Source organism: Pholcus phalangioides, unplaced genomic scaffold (genome assembly GCF_987345545.1).
Source record: "Pholcus phalangioides strain wild (caught in Gottingen) unplaced genomic scaffold, Ppha-v1.0 ptg000013l_1, whole genome shotgun sequence".
NCBI classification, from domain to species: Eukaryota; Metazoa; Arthropoda; class Arachnida; order Araneae; family Pholcidae; genus Pholcus; species Pholcus phalangioides.
This window is the reverse complement of record NW_028301606.1, coordinates 12,353,649-12,376,781: the sequence shown is the minus strand read 5'-3', so window position 1 is coordinate 12,376,781 and position 23,133 is coordinate 12,353,649. Positions and strand designations below refer to the sequence as shown.

General features: G+C 34.5%; 1 protein-coding gene across 4 annotated transcripts in view; it reads right to left on the bottom strand.

The window, feature by feature from the left end:
• Window positions 1–23,133, bottom strand: part of LOC149078611 (fat-like cadherin-related tumor suppressor homolog) — a 568,053-nt gene that overhangs the window by 187,898 nt on the left and 357,022 nt on the right. For all 4 annotated transcript variants that reach the window (XM_089240739.1, XM_089240741.1, XM_089240740.1 and 1 more), the window contains one exon: window positions 5,509–5,829. In XM_089240739.1, the coding sequence (XP_089096865.1) occupies window positions 5,509–5,829 (321 nt within the window). The remainder of the gene's footprint in view (window positions 1–5,508; window positions 5,830–23,133) is intronic.

The following is a 23,133-nucleotide window of genomic DNA, read 5'->3' as shown; positions in this document are numbered from 1 at the left end:
AAATAAATAAAATAAAAGGGCTTATACAGCAGCAGTAGCAACAACGAAGGAAAAAGGAGTAGCTTTTCCAGGAGCAGCCATAGGAACAACTGCACCATCATCTAAGCTCCTCTTTCCATTGCCATCAACGCAACCTTTTATATATATATATATTCTTTTTTTCTTTTTGGAGGCCCTGTGCTTTTTCCAGCACATGCCCCGTAAATGTACTTCTTTCTGCTTCTATTGCAGCCATTAAGACGACCAGAAAGTTCACCCTTCTTCTTATATTTTGTTCCGTCTGCACTAAGGAACGAGGGGAAGAGAAAATTCTGGGAAAAATTCTTACTACAAAAGATGCAGGAGAAAGAAAAGATATATAAATCCCAACAAAAAGGTGGGTAGAAAAGGAATAAGAGAAAAAAATAAAACCCGAGTTTTTGAGGTCGATCAGAGTAAACAGCTACCAGAAACCAAAAAACAATAAAACAAAAAAAAAACCACACAAACACATTGGTTTACTACTCGATTCTGTTGCCACTACGAAGTTATGAAAAGATGGAGAGTAAACGGAAAAGTAAATGAATAAAAACAGGGCCAAAGAAGTGGTTTGCGTGACAGACATCGTGCCAGCGGCAGAAGCACCACATACTACCTCATTTGTTCCGCCAAAAAAATGAGAAAAATTGTATATATTCGCATACAAACACAAGGAAACCAAAAAAGGAAAAATCGACTAAGAACAGTTTTACGGAAACATTTGAGATTCAAGACAAAAAAAAAAAAAGAAAATAAAAATAAAGACAGAAATTCGATGGAAGCGTTGAAGTCTTCTACCAACAACAACAGCGATGGCAATAGCCACAAGATGGAATGTCGAACGCCTGTTCCGGCGTGATATAACAACAATAACAACAGCAAAAAAAAAAAAGTCGAGGACCTCTAATGTTCGGAGAGTTCCAATACCTATGGTGAAATATCTATGCACGGCCTTTTAGCTTGCCTTCCCTTTCGATATCCATAACGGTTAGGGAAAAAAAAATATGTTGGCAGTGAAAGAAAAAGAAACATGGAATGCACATTTATGTGTGGATGGACGAACACATTATTGATAATCGAAGTTGGTGTTGGCTTACGGGCCGAAAAAACAAAGCAATGCTCGCATGTTTTCTTTCTTCCCTTTACAAGGGGGTAGAGTTCGGGGCGTGAGAGACAAATTTAACGAAATGCTCAATAAAGAGCCATTTTTTCGAACTTGAAGTTTCAATCAATATCCATGATTAACGTTATGTTTCTTATAACGATAACAATTAAAATTAGTTATAGCATTGGCCCTCCACATCCTGCCCCTTAGGTTTTATGATTCACTCACTATAGTGAATTTACAGGCTGTCCCAATTTTTTTTTTTTTGTGCATCTCTGCAACCGTTGACTTTAGAGAGAAACGTACTTTAATTATAAAAGTTTTCAAATGGCGTGCGGTTACTCAGAATGTTTTAAATTTCCCAAGGGGTCGTATACGTAAGAAAATAGAAAAATTAACTTTTTATGTAGACCCTCTGTATTCCAAATTTTCCAATTAGTGGAACGTTAATGCTCTGAAAAGTCATGTACAAAAATTGCGAATGTTTAAATTTAATATTAACGGAGGTATTTGAATTCTACATTTTCAGAGTTTATTGTCAATTAAATGTGGGTGTGATTCAGAAATTGCAAAACGTAAATTTTTCAACGTTGTAAAATTTCTGCAATTGTCATGTGATTGCTGTTCATTGTGAATAAAAAAATGAAATGATTGAGTTGATTCTATTTGTGCACAGCCCCTCAAAGTAGCAACTTTTGATGCAGTACAAACTTGCCAACACATGGAAAAGTTGTCAAAACATGGTGAATTTATATATTTAATATATCTCAATGAATATTGCATTTAAAAATATGAAAGTTCTTGCAAATGACTTCGGTGGTGACAGAGTGGGATATATATTAGAAGTTTTATCACACACACGGGGATCGTATAAAAATTTAATTTCTTTATATTTTTATGTAAATGACCCCTCAAACCAAGTTTGACATTTTAATTATCTGCACATCATCTAAAAACCTTTGTAGTTGAAAAAGTATGCTTTTAAAGTTGACAGTTGCAGAGGTATCTACTGTGCAAAAATTTATAATAGCATAGTCTAATAAAACGGACAAAAAAACATGTGGATTGTCTCTGGTACCTTAGCTGAGCCCTGTCAGCTCCAACCTTGTGGAGGGCACATGGTTATAGCAACCTCGGAGGTAATGCCACCTCTCGGCTTTATTTTCTATGCAGTTCGAGTTGATTTTCGTTAGGAATAATGCTAATAAACATTGTTTATATAACGAGAGCGCAACGACTTCGGATATAACGTATCTTTCGTCTGTTTTGTTGATTTTTTCAAGGCATGTTTCCAAGAAATTCAAACAAATATATATCATCGTATCGACGCAATGTTTGACTGTTTTTCTATTGATGCCTCAATTCGAATAAAAATATTTATAACATGCCTGACATTCCAAATCACTCATTACGTAACGGCAACGTGACCCGAATTAGGGGCATTGTCATATATTTTCCCATAGTTTTGCTCTTTCCAACCTTTTTTTCTCATAAAAGCGTGCTGCTTTCTCATTTTGAATTTATAATCCTTGCTACAATCGAGGTCAAAGGTAATTTGCGTAATTGCAAGTTTTGTTAGAGTGAATATGAGTATAAATATTCATCTCACATATTTACCGACAGAAATGCCGTAGAGTTGTGTTTCTCATCAAGGGTTATTTTTGTAACAATATTTAACAATTTCAACAACAATTGGCAACAACATTATTTTTTGTGTGAGAATTAGCGATTCCCTGTATTTTTTGTCAATTAAATATGGGCACCTAAATAATAATGACGCAACAACTTTGCACACAGTAGTTGCCCACTTCATCCTCAAGAAGGATCTTGAAAACGTCGGCCTCTGTTGAACGACATTTCTGATATGGCAACAAATACTTTTGGAATGTTAGATGTCGTTTTAACTGAGTTTCAATGTATTTCCGTCAGAGGACGAAGTACGGTTTATGCATGTATGTATTTTCGTCGAGGTTTTATACGTATATAAGAATCTGCTAAGTTAATATGATTATAACGCCTACGTGTTGGCTTTTGTAGTCAACAGACTATTCTGCAGTGAAGCAAACTACTAGGCAGGCAAGGAAACGGGGGAAATCGATTATAATTTGAATTGATAAACCCGTTTATCAACATTGAACGTGTTAGTGGATTATATTAAATGTTATTCCCACTGGGGGTTTCTCAACAAAATTAGCATTATAAGTGCTTTGAATGTTTTGAATTGTAAATTTTTCGAGGGAAAGAAACTACTGTATATAACAATTCCGGATTAATTTATGAATTGGTATCAATTTTCTATCGTGTTAAAAACTCGATAGTGCTATGTAAATAGTATCCAACACCATTAGCATAATTATGGAAACTTTTTAAAGCGTATTAACACTGTTTTTTTTGTTAAAATTCCGTTTGATCGAAATCCAATTTATTCCGTTTTAACGGAGATAACTTTCGTCTTGAATTGATGGGAAAGGAAAATTGCGTCAATGGTAATTCTGGGTGACCTTTTTATTAATTACACTAATTTGGATAATCATACGAAGACGACGTTGACAAATGAAAAAAAGGGTTAGTCACACACACACACATATTAATTGAAAGTATCTTGTATTGGCCAAGAAAATTTCAGTGTAAGGGAATCACTGATTAACTCAAACATTTGCAATCTATCATTATTATCAAATATTATAGGTTATAATATGTGTCATAACCACATTATGCGTTCTGATACATTATGCATGTGTCAATTTCCCGATTCGTCCAGTGTCATCTCTATTCTACCTAATGATTATTGCTGGTTGCAGAAAATTATATCATGCTTCCGTAAAATGGGCTTTGTCCCTGCATGTTCTGCAAGAAAATTTGTCGGAACCGTGGTTCTTCCATTAACTGCAGCTGTTTGGTCCCCACTCATGCAGAAACGAGGTTCGTTACTCTTTGTAACGAAATAGGACGACAGATCAGCTAAATTAACTAAAAACCTCTTATAATTGATCAAGAAAAATTCCAGGTAATAATAAGATCGATAATTTGCTCCAACAGTCTCCATCATCGCTGAAGAATAGGTTATAACATTTGTTTCCAACTGGGGGGGTTCTCTGTCAGCTTTCTTGGGGGGGGGGGGGTAACACATTACCAAACCCCCACAGAACCCTTAGAAAAAACCGGAACTCGGAGAGCTTTCAAAAAAGAAAACTTTCTTGTTACTAATTCTCGCAAAGCTGTTCGCTATTCGGAATTCCTACGAGATGTGTCTGGAAAAAAAATTAAACCACTGTTTGGATAACTAAACAACTGCAAAACAGTAACAGTAAATTTTTTCACATAGATTTTTCAACCAGAAGGGCATTCATGACCTTCTGTTCCATCAGGGAATTATAAGCTGTAAAATGGATGTGGTGCTTATTTTTAGAAATTTTTTATATCCGCTAGTGATATTCTTGAGAGTGACGATTATTGAATTGCAGAACTTACGTGTGCTTTATTTGACACCAAGAGTCATCTTAACGCGCGATTTCAACCCGGGCACAGCACAGGAACCTCGTTTACATAGGGTCCTCCACAAAAAGATCTGGTTTAATGGTTTATGACAATAAATGTGTAAATTAAGAGGTGGTGCCTAAGCCGTCTTTTATTTTCCACTGGAGTTATGAGACGGCAGTATGGACGCAGTTTTTGCTGCGAAACCAGCAAGATGGGAAATACGATCCCTGTAACAGATCCCTGTAAACAGGGTGCATAGCAAACAAGGGGGTATAGCGTTTTACTGGAGAACCGTTGATCCTAGAGGTATACTTCCAGTTAGAAAAAGTTTCCAAATAACATGTAGTAGTCAGATATGTCATCATGGGCGGAGATACGGGGGGGGGGGCATGAAATTTACTGATCTAATGTATATATGCATATATGAATTGACATCATCATCATCGTGCCCCCCCCCCAGACTTCCAAGTCTATCACCGCCTATATATGTCATTCATGTTGCAAGGGGGATTGTATAGTTTATGATCCCATTACCCCGTTATCAAACAAACATGCCTTAGATTCTAAAACTTATGAAAAATGCCTCAAAATTACTGAAAATCGTGAAAAAATGCCTTAAATTTATTGAAAGTCGTGGAAAAAAATGATCTATCACGTAAAAATGGCGAAAAATGCAAAATCATAAAAAATATGCAGTCATAGCAATCCGAGCCCTAGTGATACTCGCTGTCCATTATACTATACTGTTTCTTTCCGTTGTCTCTAGAACTTGCTAACAAGGTTACCAAGTTTATCGCCGATACGTCAGAGTTCTGCACATCAGCAAAGTGAACGCTCATCAGGATTTTACAGGATTAACATTTTGCATTATACGAAAATATATTATGATCATTTGGATAACTTACCGGTTGTTTTGTCGATGGTGAAGAAACCTTGTGGATCTCCTGCAGTTATGCCATACGAAATCCTCTGTTCACCCTCTGGAGCAGCATCTAAATCAAAAGCGTCCAACTTGGCGACGGAAGTACCTTCGGGACTACCCTCGGGTACACTTGGATAATAGGCTGGCTCTATGGTGAGTGGAACGTTATCGTTTTCGTTCTTGACCTCCACGTAGATGTCCAACCGCGATGTTAAAGGTACTGCACCTCTATCTTGAGCGACTACGGTGAACCAGTACCTGGTACTCGCCTCGCGGTCTAATATGGCACGGGTCCGAATGATGCCTAAAAATATTTAAAAAAAAGAAAAGACATTGTATATTTTTTTGCAAAAAATCACAGCCGAAGTTTATACCAGAACTTACATTTGCTATTGACATCAGTTTACGAAGAATATGCTGCAATTGCTGGAATTTTTAAACTCAACCTTTAACGATTGAGTTGTGAATTATTTTTAAAATGAGTCAGTTGCAGTTGAAAAAACCGAACTAATTATTTGAATGAGAATATTCACTGATGCGTATTTTTAAAATATTTTAGTACAGAAAGCTGTGGAAGGCATTACAGGTGCTATATACAGAAAAACCTCGATAAGTCGTCACCTCAAGTTATCGAAAAATTATGAGGCTTAAGAGGAATTCCGTCAGTTTTAATGTGCAATGTTATGAAAATCGTATAAATTTAAAGTAATATGACATTTTTAAAAGTATGAATCAAAATAACAATATTAATAAAATATATAGATTGCGAAAGAAAAAAAATAATAGAAATTTTTTATCTTTTTTTTATTTCTTATTACATAAATTATTGTAGTGAAATGTAATGTACACTTTGATTTATACTTGAGTAATTTTTAATTTAGATTAACAGAGCAACTGTTTGAATAAGTAGCTTTTCTTCATAACAGAACTCTCTATTTCACATTAATTTTACATATACATCAAATTTAATTTTAGTGTTTGAATTCTTCATCAGTAGTTTATGATGCAACTACAAAGTAACCTCGAACACTTTTGACTTGGTGGAAGGGCCCTGGGCAGGGAAAAGTAAACAGAAGACCTCAACTTGGAGAAAGAATGTCAAATTTTTTCAAAGAATTTCGTCAAATATTTCAACAAATATATTTTGTTCAAATTTCAAGCCCTAAATTAGTAGAGTCCATGCTTACTATGATTATTTATTATCCGTGCCCGTTGCACTTTGACTTTAACTTGATTAATTTGATTCTTCGATTTACATAATTTTTGATTTCCTTGCACTATATGTAATCTTTGACATATCAATAAATTTTGGTTTTGCCGGAGATGCCCTGCCCCCCCCCCCGCCCCGGCGGAGTGGGGCGAAGTGCTTACGTTGCTTCTTGCGACAGAGCTTGGGTGTCTCGCGGTTTGTTCATTTTCTCCAATGGAGCCCAGGCAGAAATGAGATCTAGCTTAAACAGTCCCTAACGTTCCAGAAACCTTAGTCGGCAAATGAACTTCCCCAGCGTAAGTTTCGTCGGAAAACCGAAAAAATCAAATGGTGAAAATCAAAAGGTGATTTTTTTTTAAAACTGCACGTTGTTGAAGTTAAAATTCGAAAAAAATAACCTACCACTTCTAAAATCGAAAAAAAATCTCCATGAACTGTACAAAAGTATCCGTAGAGTTCCAAAAAGAAAATTGAGGGTATAAAGTGAATAAAATTTTTCAAAATGTCCCTTAAAGCCAGGGGATTCTTTCTATAGGAAAGCATGGGAAGCCAAGATCGCGCATAAACCTCAAGTTAGAAAAGAGAAAAAAAAAATTAACCGAATTTTCACACGGTTATGATTATTTCCGACTCATAATCGTCACATAATCAATCTCCACAATACAGAAAATATTCTTTAGGCCCTCATAAATTTATTATAAGCTACCCTCGAAAAACATTTTCACAAGGATCATCGCATTTAAATGGATTTTTCAACTCTCCAAAGTTCCATTTCAAAATTTTTCTTCTCGTTTTTCGATAGGAATAATAATCAACTTTGATAACCGTTCCCTCTAATTTCCAAGCGCCTCGCTTCTCCGAAAACACAAATACGAGGATAATATTTCTTGATTCAGTCGATATTTCTGTTGGAGTAGAAAATTAAGTGTTGTTTCCAATTGTAAAACAAACGTACACGGTACACACAGGAATGGAATCGACATGTCGATAACTCTCTCAAGAACTAGTAACCGAATGTGTGTGTATACGTAGTAGCTATAGGGAATACAAAGAGCCCCGTAGCAAAAGAGCGATTTTTAGGGAGAAATCTTATACAGGAGATCGATTTCGTAATAAATAGATTAAAACGAGGTCGGAAGAGAAAGGGGGAGGAAAACCCTCCATTTTACCCAGAAGCGGCAAAATGTTAATTCGGAAAAGGGTGGAAAAATGGTAGAAATCTCTCTCTCTGTCTCTCTTTCCTCTGTCTTTGAATTCGAGCATTTCATCTTAGGCATCCGGTTGCCAAGGTAACTGAGATACGATTTCACCTTTATGTGACTATCCTTTCCGGACCCCCCCCCCTTCCTTTCAATTATACAGAACAATGGAGAGAGTGGAATGACATCTTCGAGACGTCTTATCGAAGATCTAAGGACGTTTCACTCTGTGTGCCGAAAAGAGGTAGATTTCTTCAAAAGTGAATAATACGGATCCTTGAGTCTCCGAACATATAATCACTGCATTAGGCATGATCAAATGAAAAAGGTGACGCAGGCTGCAGAAAATATATACAGCACATTTTGGAAAATCCGAATCGTGGTGTTTTTAGATTCCATAATGTGAGCTATGTTATATTCACGCGCGAGACGTGGTTCAGAGCCCCTGAAAATAAGCTGTACGAGTTGTCGGGTCACATAGTTCAGTTGTTCTTAACCTGGAGACATGCCCTACTGAACTTCTCAGAAATAAGCTGCTCAGTAGCAGCTAATTTCTGGATGTTACTGGTGCTAACATGAAGTTTTCAGCGTGATGTTCACCTTGATGGAAAAAGCACTACGGGTGAAAGTGTTTACCCTCAGCCCCGAATCACCAGCTGAGGCTTTGTGATCGTTTCGGACACAGAAGAGATTGAAGAAAGGACCAGGTCCAATTAGCGATGATTTGCTTTTGTGTAACGCCATCTATCGACAAAGATTCGAATCTATATTTTTTCTGTTCTAAAAATAAATTCCCTATCGTGAGAATAACTTTTTGCAAACCGCATTCAAATTTATGAATTCCTTCCTATGAATTTTTAAACTATTTATGAATTGATGGAATACCCTATATAATATCCCAAATTGATGTTATGCTACCCAAAAACCCCAAATTCAGGTTTTTTTTTCACTTTTATGATTTTATAATTCCTTCCACTATCTTGTTTTGTGTTTTATCTCCATGAGCACTCATTTTGCAAAGATTTGTAAACAATTCTCCCCTGGCACTTCATTCTCTACACATGCACACACTACATAACTCACGCACATGCACAAACTTGTCTTTCCCCTTCACATACCACCCCCGGTGATCTGTGAGTCACCGATAGCCTGCAAAGGCTAGGCAGCGATGGAAACGTTCAGGCCTGGTCTTTTGATATCAAAAGCAAAAATAATGATAAGAGTTAATGGAATATTTTAAACAAGTTTAAAGTTACGAAACGGGAATTAATCCTTCACCAGGAGTCCTAATAAAAGCTCCTCACAGCTCATGAGTTTATGACGCATATATGCCAGTATCATTCGCGAATATTTTCCGACGCAAAGACACGTGTGTGTGTCCAAAAATATACGTATACACCTTCTAGAACGGAAAAGTGTGTGACCAAGAGCCACTAAAACACTACGAATGAATAACAACGAGAGAAAAGCGTCCACTCTGGAAAGTTGCAGAAAAGTTCTAATAGTTCCGGACATTAACGATGATACATAATATAGCATTTACCTAAAGTTCGCCAACCCCCCCCTCCCTCCCGCCAACTCAGAAAATTCGCTTCCCTATCTCAGAAATATCCCGGAAAGTTCGTTCTCCTTGGTGATGCAATGGCATTTAATATGTCCGAGTTAATATCACTTTGTCGCCGCGTCTCTCATCCAAGCAAAGCAGCATTTTGCTTAGCAGTAGAAGATCCCACGAAAGACGCCAGAGAGAGAGAGTTAAAGTAATGAGAGAAGGAAAAGGAGGATATAACCAAGAGGCGTTACGATCCTGGGCTTCCTCGGAGCGTGGAAAAGGGGATCCCAACACTGCTTTGCCTTGCTTTTCTCTCTCCATCTTCAAACTCTTTGATATGTTTCTCCGGCACCAGTGCCAAGTGCTCCACCAACAACATTTCCCTTCATTCAAGAGTTTCCTCAAACAATTCCGACAAGGGGGTAATAAAGTTTTGCCTAAGGTTATGTTTTCATTGTAGAACATCTCTGAATAACGAGCTCATGTGTATTTAGAAATGTCTGCCATGATAAAACCAAAAATCATAGAAAACAATTATAGATCCAAGTAATATGCAACGTGGTTGGACAAATCGTCAAAAATTGACATGCTCGGGGGGGGGATATGTCACTCAAGGGGGTGTCATGACCCCTGGAGTCAATTTTTCAAGTATGACTACTAAAAAACTCTCATTTAATTGCAAATCAAATGCAAAACATTTCGTGTATCAGTTGATTTGTTCTTTCAAACTAAAAGAAGTAATGGAATATAGTGTAAATGTATACAAGACTAAGCAAAATTTAAACGATTTTCGCAGTTAGTTAGTTATTTAAATTCGTCCATAAGATTAAAAAAAAGAACTACCGCACCAAAAATTCTCAATTTTTTCAGAAATGTTTATATTCGACATGTGTTAGTATGACCATTTTTTTTTTTTTGGCACACCACGGTCATTTTCTGCAAACGACGGCTAATTAGATCGGGACCGACTGCTACTTATAAACCACACTGGCAGTTCTTCCACACATTCTTCTGCGGAATTTCTAACGAATTGGTACATGTTGGAATGTTCTTGTTCGTGTTGTGAATCCGACGTGAAGTTTGTTACCGTGCAATGCTTGTTATATGTAGTGCTGCCATTAATGTTTTTTTAACTATGAGTGAAGTGAAATGATTGAATAATCGTACCTTTGTGGGCCTGTTGCTGTCTCTGAGGCGAAACTTTTTAAAGAAGAAGATCGGCTCGTATTAGCCTTAAAGTTAGGAATCTGAAACGGGAAATACAATTTATTGCCGATTCCGAGCGGCAGCTTTTTTTATACTCACTGAGAGGTTTTTGCGCTAACCCCTCGATGTTAGACTCCCTGCGGTACCAATCTTCTTCGATGTCTGAATCGATAATTTACATGCCCGAAAAATAAAAGTAAATATTATCCCCCTGTTCTCTAACTTTAAATTAGAAAGTTGTTGTCCTGTTTTTTCTGAGTCCAACAAGAGATATCCTATGCTTTTAACTGCAATATTCGTAGAGATATTCAAATTGAAAATCAGAGAAAAGTAGGGAAAGGACAGCATAATTGAGGGAAAGAAGCGTCGTGTCCGCGTCGTTCTTTCACAATTTATTCTCCTATTTTTGGATTAAATATCTCAGTGAATACCTTGGAAGCATGGATTTTTTCTGTTGGCATCGGGAGATACAGGCAACAACTTTCTAATAGGAAGTTAGAGGACAAGAGGACACACTTATTTTGTTGCACACACTGTATTCTCACTCTCAAAACTAGTACAGAGTAATTTTTGAACACATTTTGAGTGTTATTAAATTGAAACCATACGTCTACAACCAACGGCTGATGCGATAAAAGCCGCATTTGCACTTGCAGGGCACCCTGTACAGAAAAACCTTTCAAAATCTTTTCCTGAGGATTAGCGATGATTCCAGCCTACGGGATGCGAGCGCCATGACTGCCCAAGGCGGCAAAATACTAGGGATCGTAAAAATAGATCACCGTACTGTATGTTGGCCACACATTGCATCCTGACTGCCTAACAAAGATTTCTTGTGTGGAATTCTTTCTACACATGTGTAGGAACACTTGCCGATAATAACAAATGGAAGCATTTGAATGTTTTTTATGGTGTTTTCTTTTCTTTTAATGTAAACTATGTCGAGCATGTGGTTCCAAAAAATACATTTTTACACGTGCATACATGTCGGGCAATAGATTTGTCCAACCCTGACAACGGGGGTTCTTTAAAGAAAGGCAAACGGGTCACCTGTGGGCCTCGAAGCTGTTTTGCAGTAGCCCGCAGATGAAAAATGCTTTAATAGTTACAAAACTTTTTAGAAAAATTTCAGATCTAATCAAATAAAGAAATAATTTCATATTTATTGGAAGAAATATTTTTCTGATTATTGAATGAAATATTTTTCTGTTTATTAAATAACTTTTTTAATAACTGAAGGTTAATAATAAATAATTTTTGATTATTAAAAGAAACAATTTTTGAAGTGAAATATTTTTCAATATTGCAAATATTGAAAAAACATAATTAAATGAAAAATACATCCAGAAATAAATACTTCAAAAATTAATGGAAATTCATAATTTCAGAATTAATGAAACTCATGATGAAAAATAATTTTCCAAAAAATTAATGAAATTCATGATGCGAAAATAATCTCTCAATGAATGAAATTCATGATGAAAAAATAATCACTTAATTAATGAGAATTCGTATTTTAATGATAAAATAATTCCTCGATATTACAAAAAATTCGTATTTTAATGATAAAATAATTCCTCGATATTACAAAAAATTCGTATTTTAATGATAAAATAATTCCCCGATATTACTAAAAAAAATACCGATTTAATGAAAAAATAATTTCACAATGAAGTTCTCCAATATCATAGCTACTCCCGCCAATCAGACTCTGAGCGCTGGGCCCTGTTTGACCCACCCGTTAAGACACCACTGTGTAAATCTAGATTCCCCAGTATAACTTCTTGGCTCTTGGGCTTCGTGGAGAAAATTTTTGGGCCCGCAATGTCTAAATAGCTGGAAGCCCTCTCTTATAGAAAATCCACCATCAGTATCCCCCCGCTGCACCTCCAATAAATCAAGCTAATAGATTCATTAACGAAAGCGATATTTATCGGAGAAAATGTGAATTTTTTCTTCTAAAGCTCATTACCTTTTAGTATTTAGAAAATATAGGATTGTTTTCTCGATAATTCTAAAGAATGATTGAGATCCCAATTATCCTCATCGAGCATTTGTCGCTAAAAATAAACTGTTGTTGGTTATTTGGAATTTAATAGGACGCGTGAAAACGTTCAAGATACAAAATTAACGAGCTTTTGTCATAAATAGCGAATAGCTTCAATTATAAATACGCTCCGGGTCGTATCAAGCGTATGTATTTAAGAGAATATCGTAAAATATCTGATCGCTTAGAGCCTCGTGTGCTCTTGAGCTATAAATATAGTATTTCGACGATAAATAATTCTGAAAGTGGAATTGAAATCTCCACTGATTTCCATTAATTTATAAAATTTTGTAAAAATTTATGTTTTCTACAAATCGAAAATTTACATTCGTGTTACGATGATTAAATTTGGAATTTTTTTTCTGTATCAGAAATCAATATGGGGGAAATTCAACACACGAATCAAAAATCAGATATATATATATACACACACACACAAAATATTCATATCTTGAGGCGGGGCTCTTCAATATTTCATACATTGCGGGCTGGATTCGAACTTCCCTTGAAGCCCGCGGGCCACCACATCGAGTCATATTAAGGTGCTTAAAATTGTAACATGGAATATCGAATTTCGCAAGGACTTAATGAAATGTGCAGTGGTGTCTTAACGGATTTGCCAAACACGGCCCCGAGTGAAAACGGGACCTCCACATTATTAAAGATATTTATTTGTTCTGAAATCATTTCTTTCACTAATTCTGATATTACTTTAAATAATTCTGGTATTATTTATTACATTAGTTCTGAAATTATTTCTTTCAATATATCTCGAAATTGTATTTTTTAATTATTCTGAAACTATTTCTGCTAGTAATTTTGAAATTATTTTTATCGCTAATTCTGAAATTATTTTTATCACTAATTCTGAAATTATTTTTATCACTAATTCTGAAATTATTTTTATCACTAATTCTGAAATTATTTTTATCACTAATTCTGAAATTATTTTTATCACTAATTCTGAAATTATTTTTATCACCAATTCTGAAATTATTCATACCACTAATTCTGAAATTATTCATACCACTAATTCTGAAATTATTCATACCACTAATTCTGAAATTATTCATACCACTAATTCTGAAATTATTCATACCACTAATTCTGAAATTATTCATACCACTAATTCTTAAATTATTTTTATCCCTAATTCTGAAATTATTTTTATCCCTAATTCTGAAATTATTTTTATCCCTAATTCTGAAATTACTTCGGTCGCTAATTATGAAATTACTTCGGTCGCTATAATTCTGAAATTATTTCGATCGCTATAATTCTGAAATTATTTCGATCGCTATAATTCTGAAATTATTTCCATTGCTATAATTCTGTAATTATTTTTTTCAGCAATTTTGAATTTTTTTTTCAGAAATTCTGAAATAATTTCGTTCAACAGTTCTGAAATTATTTCTGTTTGTGATTTTGAAGCTATTCCTGCTAGGAATTTCGATGTTATTTATGTTAGTAATTTTGAAATAATTTCTGCTAGTAATTTTGAAATTATTTGTTAGTAATTTTAAAGTTATTTTTATTACTAATTCTAAAATTATTTCGGTCGCTTATAGTTTTGAAATTATTTTAATTAATTAATTTTTAATTTTAATTTTTTTTCAAAAATTCTGAATTTACTTCACCACTGATTCTGAAATAAATTTTTTTGTGCAATACTTGTTTCACCGATTTTATTATTATTATTTTTTTAATTTTAATTGTGCTTCGTTATTTTTTCCAGCTATTTCCGGAAAATGATGGGCAGGCCACGCTCGAAGAGCTCCGCGGACCGTACGTTGTAAAGCCCAGTCTTAAAAGAAAAACTAATTCCACAAAAATTCTCAACGAAATTGAATAAATAGTCAATAAAACCATACGTCACAAAAGTCAAACCGTGATTTAGTAAGAAAAATAGTAATTTAAAAAAAAAAAACGAATCGATAAAAAACCAGAATCGAGAAAGCCAATTACATACACTTTAGAATCGAATCATACCGATAAACATAATAAGAAATATTTAAGAAAGAGCGTGTATAAGAAGGAATTAGCAAATGAAAATTAAAGTATTGTCAAAGATGAAGAAAGAATGGATCTTAATTAAAGCAGACCCCCAAAAAAAAGGAGAGAGAACAGAGCAAGAATTAAGGGATAATTAGGGTAAAACGGACAGAGTATTTAAGAAAAAAAAAGCAAGAATGGAAAATGAGGATGAAGCAGTATTACTTAAAGTGAGTACTTTTTCTTGAAACTTGGGGAAGGGGGCCACAGAAAGAAGAGAAGCGCCCGGGGAAAATGATAGAGGGCCGTCAGCCCTCAGTGATTAGGAGTAAAGCTCAACTCGTTAAAAACGGGGATTTTTGAAAAGAACCGCACAATTACAAGCTATTTGTGGAATCTTCAATCGAAAAACGAAATACAGAAAAAATTACAATATATGTATCAAGAATTAAACAAAAAAAACCAAAGTATTTGTTTTTTTCCCCCTCATCGAAAATGATCAAAGATTTCTTCTCCTTAACAAGCGTCATCCGTTAATGATTATTCATTCGGAAGAAAAATAATTAATTGTTAATTGCGATGTTTTCAAAAACAAAGATTATTGTTCGGTTATTATCTGAAGAAAACTCTCTATTTTTCTAGAAGATAAGTTGTAAATCAGAATTTTGGATAACTATATAAGGGGGGAAAAAACATTAATTTTTAAATTCTAATGATGGGGGTTTTTTTGTTTGCTTTTGTATAAGTGACGTATTTTATTTTGGACGTTTGGTTTTTAATTAAGACATTGAAATTAATTGGAATAGAGTTTTTCTACGAATGTTGATCCTGGAAATTATAATTAGTATCCGAGTGTGTGTTTTTGATATTAATCGACTGTGTGTTGATTATTTAAAGTAGTACTACTAAAAAAAAAGGTTTACATTAATGTTATTCAACCACTGGTCCAGCATTTCGTCCAATTCATATAGGCACTGTATGATTTTAGATTTCTTCCATTTATTGTTTTTTTGTCGGTGTCTCAAATTATTTCTTATATTTATTTATTCTCTGCCGATCCACTAATTATTTCTTCCCTTTATTTATATTTGCTGGTCCGATAATTATTTCTCTTATTTACTGTATTCTTTTTTCCCCGCCGGTACTGAAATGATTTTTCTCACATTTATTCATCTTTTCACCGGTCATCAAATTATTTTCCAATTTATTTATTTTTTTATATCCTAGTCCGCTACTTATTTTTGTTATTTACGATATTTATTTTTTACTGGTCCTCAAATTATTTCTCGCATTCTTTTAGTTGTTTTTGCTGGTCCGCCAATTATTTCTCTTATTTATGGTTTTTATGTTTTACTAGCCCGAGAATTTTTTCTTCCATTTATATTTTTACGCTGGTTCACTAATTGTTGATTTTGTTTTTGCTAGTCCTCAAATAATTTCTCCCATTTATTTATTTTTGCTGGTCCGCTAATTACTTCGTTTATTTAAGGTATTTATTTTTTTTGCCAGTCTCAAATTATTTTTTCCACTAATTATTTTTCTTATTCATGACATTTGTTTTTACCAATATGCAACTTTTTTTTCCATTTAGTTTCTTTGCTGGTCTGCCGGCAATTATTTTCCTTTTTTTCGGTAATTTTTTTTTTCCCAATCCGCAAAGATTTTCTCCAATTTATTTTTTATTTTAATTTTTTTTTTGATTTTCTGCTAATTACTTCTCTTATTTAAGGTATTTTTTTTGCTAGTTACCAAATTATTTCTCCCATTTATTTATTTATTTTTCGCTAATCTGCTAATTATTTCTCTTATTCATGGTATTTATGTACTATTACCAATCCTCAAATTTCTTCACCCATTTTATTTTACTTTAGCCGGTTTACCCTAATTACTTATATATACAGATTTATTTTTTTTATATATAAAAAAAAATATATGTATATATATATATATATATATATACAAATCATTTCATTTAGCTCACTGTATTTTTTTTCCGGTCCGAAAATCATTTCTCCCATTTATTTAGCTTTTTTCCTTTTCCGCTAATTATTTATTTTTTTAGCCAGCACGCAAATTGTTTTCCTTATTTACGGTATTTTGTTGCTGGTCCGAAAATTATTTTTCCCATTTCCACCGGTCCGCAAAATTGCTCATTTCTTTCACCGGCACGCAGTTGTAAAAAAGTTGAAGTACACTAGTTTACACGAAGTTGTTTTCGATATCCTTTTTCTCAACAAAAACATTCCATATTTTATTGATAATTTCTAAACTATCGGCATTTACTAATCGCGAGTAATTATCGAGTTAAGTGTTTCTGAAACTTCTCATATAAATCTATGATATTCAATGAATATATTTGAAAATGTAATCAATTACAGCCTTATATCCCGACATAAACGGCAACTCAACTTGAATGCCGTGGCCTAGTTCGGATTATAAATATGAATTAGGAAAGTGTGAAATGCTGGTCTATGCGAAATATGATAAATCTGTGAGAGTATATTTCCGCATCATGAGGAGGGGAGAGTTTCATTATGGGAGGCATGTAAGGTAATGTTTTACATAATGCATGCAGTAAGTGGACGATTTCAATCTCGCTCAGAAATTTCTGTCAACCGTACCTAGAAGACGCAAAAATGATTGATTGAGCCTGGGAATTTAGAACCCTGTATCCAGATGGTGCCGGTGGCTCGATTTCGTGTCTACACGTGACTGTAAATCACCGGACGTGTCATAATAATGGACGTGGAGCTTTCGACCGACTGCGGACTTTGGCAGCGTTTCTCAACTTTACGGAGAGCGCGAAGCCCCTTGAGTGATTTGGAAACCTGCCTCGGACCACTCACCTGATTTAGTGATTTTTCTCGGGATATTTACTCGGTCTAATAAACAATCACAGCGCGGGTCGCAGTCAATTAACATTTTGTACTGAAAGTTATTTACCTTTCAAAACAAATAAGCCTTTCGTGGCCATTATGTAATGTAAAATTCATGGTTTTTAGCCCTCTTTCTCGTAATCCCGTGGACCACCTCACAAAGTACTAGTGGACTCGTTCGGATTAGCGAACCACAAGTTAAAAAAACATAAAGATGAACTTATTCAGATAAAATTGTGGACCAATTTTTTTCAGCCATGGATTATACAGGGTGTTTCATAAATTCGTTGTTTAAAATTTCATAAAAAATTGAAGGTCAGGTAGATGTCAATGCGGTTTGTATAAAAGTTGTACTCATGAAAGTTTTTTTTTCGGTAGGAAAATCAGAATCATGTAAAATGCAAGGTGTAAGATTAACAGCTCATTTCTGAATTTTCTTGTCATTGGCACTTACATAATGTTTTCATTCTGATGGATGAAACAGTATTGGTGAAGTTTTTTCTCGGCCACGAGTCTCCGACTGAAGATTTACGAACGTTTCGTATACAGACGAGATCAGAGAAATGGAATTCCATGGATTTCTGTGATTTAGTTTCGTGCTGGAATTTTCACGGAAATGAGCCACACTTGCCTTTCACCAATAATTTTCATGTCCTATACCAAGATAAAACACCCCTTCGCGAGAATAACTTTTCGCAAACTGCATTAAAATACAGTATGCAATACCATGCAGTTACGCAATAGGTGATACCGCCAAATAAGCACGTAAGTCGGGGTGCAATTTGGCATAAAGATACATTAAATAGTGGTTAATGGGAACCAAATTTTCTGAAAAACCCCAGTCTTTTCGAAAAAAAAATTGCAATCAAAAATTGAGGTTTTCTTACATGTATAATCACAAAGTCTTCATTAATGGTTTTAAATTGCTCTAAAGTATCTAAAAATCATAAAACCTTCACGCAATATTTGTTAACATTTTAATCCACTGAAAGAAAGAGGCTTCTAGCGTTGAAGCAAGGTGATTTTGTTATTAGTTTTCGTTTTTTTGTATGATGCCAAGTAAAGCTTCGAATGTAACCGATACGCTTATTGGTGGTTTTTTTCAAGTTTTGTAAAAAATCGTTTTTAAATCTTTTATAGTGTATAATCCCAACCTAATGTTGAAAGTGATTTTCAAAATCTCTGACAATGTTTAGATCTAGAGCTCGGTTTTAGCATCTTAAAAATCAGCGCAGCTTGGCTACATGTGGTGTTTGTTTGAATGGACAATATATTTTTTACTTGACAATAACACCATAAAATGGAAACATTGCTTCCATCTCAGCTGTAAACCTATAACGCTTACGAAATGTGTTGAATTCAAGAACCAAAAATTTGCGCAGAAAATAGCGTAAATTGAGGTAGCGTAAGTCGAGATGACAGTACCAATTCCTTCAATGTCTATGAATTTTTAAACTATTCACAAATTTATGGGACACCCTGTATAACGATCCCGACTCAGTGTAAAAAAAAAGGAAAACATTTTATTAAAATTATAGAAATTTCTCACATTTGCACGTTAAATAATCCGTCAGACGTGATATTCGATACGAAAGTCGAATAGAAAATAATTTTTCAAAAAGCAAACCGGCCTAGCAAAAATTGTTTCAAAACTTTCCACGGGGGCTTTTGCTCTTAATTTTTCTTAGCAACCATCTCGATGTAAGATGGAAAAAGAAAATACGAACAGAAGAAAAACGTCCTTAAAAGACAAAGGCGAAAAATAATTATAAACGTTGGACACAATCATTTTCCCACGGAAATAGAGATTCGAAACCTCCCCTCTTTCTCTCAAACATGACAAAGAAAGACGGAGGCCGATCACCCGCCATAATTACTCCGTCCAGTAAATGCTCTGAATAATTAGAAGATGGCGAGAGAAAAGACTTTCACTCTCTCTCTCTCCTCATGGAAAGGCATGCATGCATGCATGTGCGAACGAAAGGAATCCACGGCAGTCAATTCCAAGAATTCATTTCGCTTCATTATGCTTAAGGTCTTCGTATGATATCGTTTTCTGCAGCAGAGCTTCTTTGTGTCCGTCATGGCCATTCAACTTACAGACGCGTTTATTTCCAGAAACTAATGACTAAAGGCTCTATAGTGCTATTTCTTGGTTCTCCCCACCCTGCCCCCACGTTGAGGTTGATGAAGAAATCTCTATAATAGATATCGCTGATGGGAGGGAGCTTTTCTAATGGCATCGATCCCAGTGGGACGTGGTTTATCCAATTAACAATTCTAGGTTATTATTAACAGCAACGATCACACAGAGCTTATATTTCCGTATATGATATTAAATGCTCTATCGTTTGTTAAGTGATAATTTATAATGCAGTATGTTAAATTTTAAATTGCAAACTCCTCACTTCCACACGGGGACAAATATCTTTTGCTATTTTGGACCGATTGTTAGAGCAGAAAAAAGTTATCGTGTTACAATTCACCTAGCTCACAGAATCATTGCCGACTTTAGGCTATTTGCTAATGTCCAAATACGAGACCGAATGAGGTTTTTTTAATAGACGTCATAATCATCATCACAGTACCACTTTGAGAGACAGGCACAGGATGATCCCCATAGAAATCAGTGTTAAAACTGCCGATTTCGCTGTAGGAAATGCGGAAATTTGGTGGGGTTCTCGGCCACATAAATATTAAAAAAAAATTAAAATTAATTCTTGACTCTCGGAATATTAAGTTTTCTTTGAGACATGAAACCCAGAAAATTAATTAAATGTAAAATAATTACCTTTACCCACACATCAGTTGGATATCCATGCAATAACATTGTGAAGATGTAAATAAAAAGTTGAAATCAATGATGAAAATAAAAATTAATGTCTCCATATTGTCAATTAATATCCAACTACATCAATCCATATAGTTTTTAAAATTAATTATACGCTCATAAATTACATTGACGAAATTTCGCAGCTTTAATTGGAACATTTTTTGAAGCAAAAACACAAATTTGAACTATCTGTGCGAACTATCTAGCGCCCATCAAAAAGAAAAAAATAATTGATTCATTTCCTATATTTCTCTGGTCTAGATTTCTTTCTTTCATGAATTACGCAGGAGAGAGAGAAGTCACCAAGTTGGTCACCTTGGATATGGTTTGTATGTCCCTCGAAGCCTTCACTAAAAGAAGGAAATATCACGTGATCCAAAAACCCTCATTGGGCAGGCACGGGATAGGGTGTCCATATCATGCCACTGAGAAACTGGGCCAATTCCTGATAAAAATCGGGACATGACGCAAACTCACCGATAAAAACCTAGACATACTGAAAAAGAAAATCTTCATTTGGCATTATAGTCTTGAATTGTAAGGCAAACAGATAAAACACAAAATTATTGGCACAAAAACCTGAGCCTCTTAAGCTTTAGTTCAGTGTACTTCAACCTTTTTTTTTTCATTGTAAATCGTTGAAATTAAATGAAAATTTTCGTAAACCGACATGGATGAGAGAAATAGTTTTCCAAACCAGTAAGTGAAAAAAAAAATATTATGAGGAGAATTACTCTCTCTCTCCTAACCTTCTAACTCATTATATTTTCTATTCATATTTTCATATTTATTATATTATATTCATACTTTTCTATTATAAATGCGAGAAACCACGTCAAGACTCCTGCTGCCATCTATCGAATAAAAAACAAAATTATTTGTGATAAATCTTAAAATGAAATGGTTGTGTTTTAAACTGATGTGCTCAAAGAAAATGAACAACACGTGGGCTATATATATATATATTTATTTATTTATTTATTTATCTATTTATTTTTGTGCTGAATTATCGGTGTGAATTTTATTCACCGGATCCTACTTGTTTTAGTATTTACAAAAAATCAATTTAGGAGCAAGTATAAAAGCCTATTAACCGGCATTTTGACGAATGGAATTTATACCGGTATGCAACATAAAGACAAATAATAAATATAGTTTCATAATACATTTTGTTCATTTCCATGCCAAATACTGGTTTGGATTTGGCAATTAACTTTCAAAAAATTGTAACAAATATAGTCAAGTTTCTATTTGATTGGTGGCAAAAGGGGACCCATATTTTTGTAATGAAAATGGCGTTATTCATCACAAAAATATGGTCAGTTAAAATTTTTAAAATTTTGTATTTTTTTTCCCCCTGATATTTTTGTATAGAGCGTAACTTTTGCGTATTTTGTGCGAAACGCACAAAAATACTTTCTATTATTTTAGAATCAATTGTAGAATTTTTGTCCTTTGCGGACATTTTATGTACTATGTAATCAGGTCAGTCATATATAACAATTCTTCTTTCTTTTTTAAATATATTTTTACGTTTTTATGAAAATCAAGTGTTTTCTCTTATTACGTGAATACCATCAGGGCATACTAATTCGCTGGAAGTGAGACATTATGTTTTCCAGAACAGTTCCTTTTCAATATTATGAGGGCCCCCATCGGGCTGCTTAACATTATAAACGTGAAAATAGAACAAAACACTTTGAGTACACATTTGTATCATGACTGCTTAAGAAAACAAAATATGTGGAATTTCATTCCTGTGTTGGGAATACTTGCATCATCGTCGATAAAAAAAATTGAAAGAAACAAACCCCGGGCATGTCGGGTAATGTATTTATCGAGTGCTGCTGTTTCACAGTGGTTCATAGCCTTACTTATCATGAATATCATCATTGCTGTGCACAGTATACACACAGATAGCAAGGAATATGACAATACGATAGAAACATTTCTAACATTTATTAGCCAAAACTGTTTTTTTCCTTAAATATATGTGCATTAATTTCCATGAAGCTTTTTCATCTCATGAAGCTTTCCTGGTAGAAAAAATTTTAGTTGGCAAATTTTTGAATTGAAGAATTTCTAAAAAAAAAAAAAAAATCTTTCAATAGAGTGCATTAACTTATAAATCAGCCAGGATGCATCGGATCAAGTGCAGCAATTAAGCCGAAACAAGCGTGGTCGCTGTGAACTCACGTGATCACCCACCTAATGAAAAATCAATACGGACCTCTACGATAAACAGCCAGTTTGGCGTTCAACTCGGATCGAATTCTAAACACTTGACGAAAACCGTCTTTGATTGGCCAGTTTGACGCCCAAATAGTTTCGTCGTACGGGATGTTGAACCGATAAGTTCCCGAAATCAGTTCAGATTTACACCAGTGATAAGAATTCGAAAAGAAAAGAAAAACCACATAGTTTCTCTCTCTCACAATTTGAATTCATTTTTATGTACAGAGATTCTTGCGGTTAGAATCTTATTTGAATATTTCTCCTCTTTGCAAAGAAATATGAAAGAAAGCCTAAAATATTTCCTTCGATAGATATTTACCTATGGGCGCAACCAAGGAGCATTTTCTCGTCATGCCGTCGGCAACGGGAAGGGTTTTTGCGATTTTCAAATAAATAAAACATTTTCATGTGGAATGAATGTTAGTCTCCAACACGGAGTGCTTACCGTGTAGATAAAA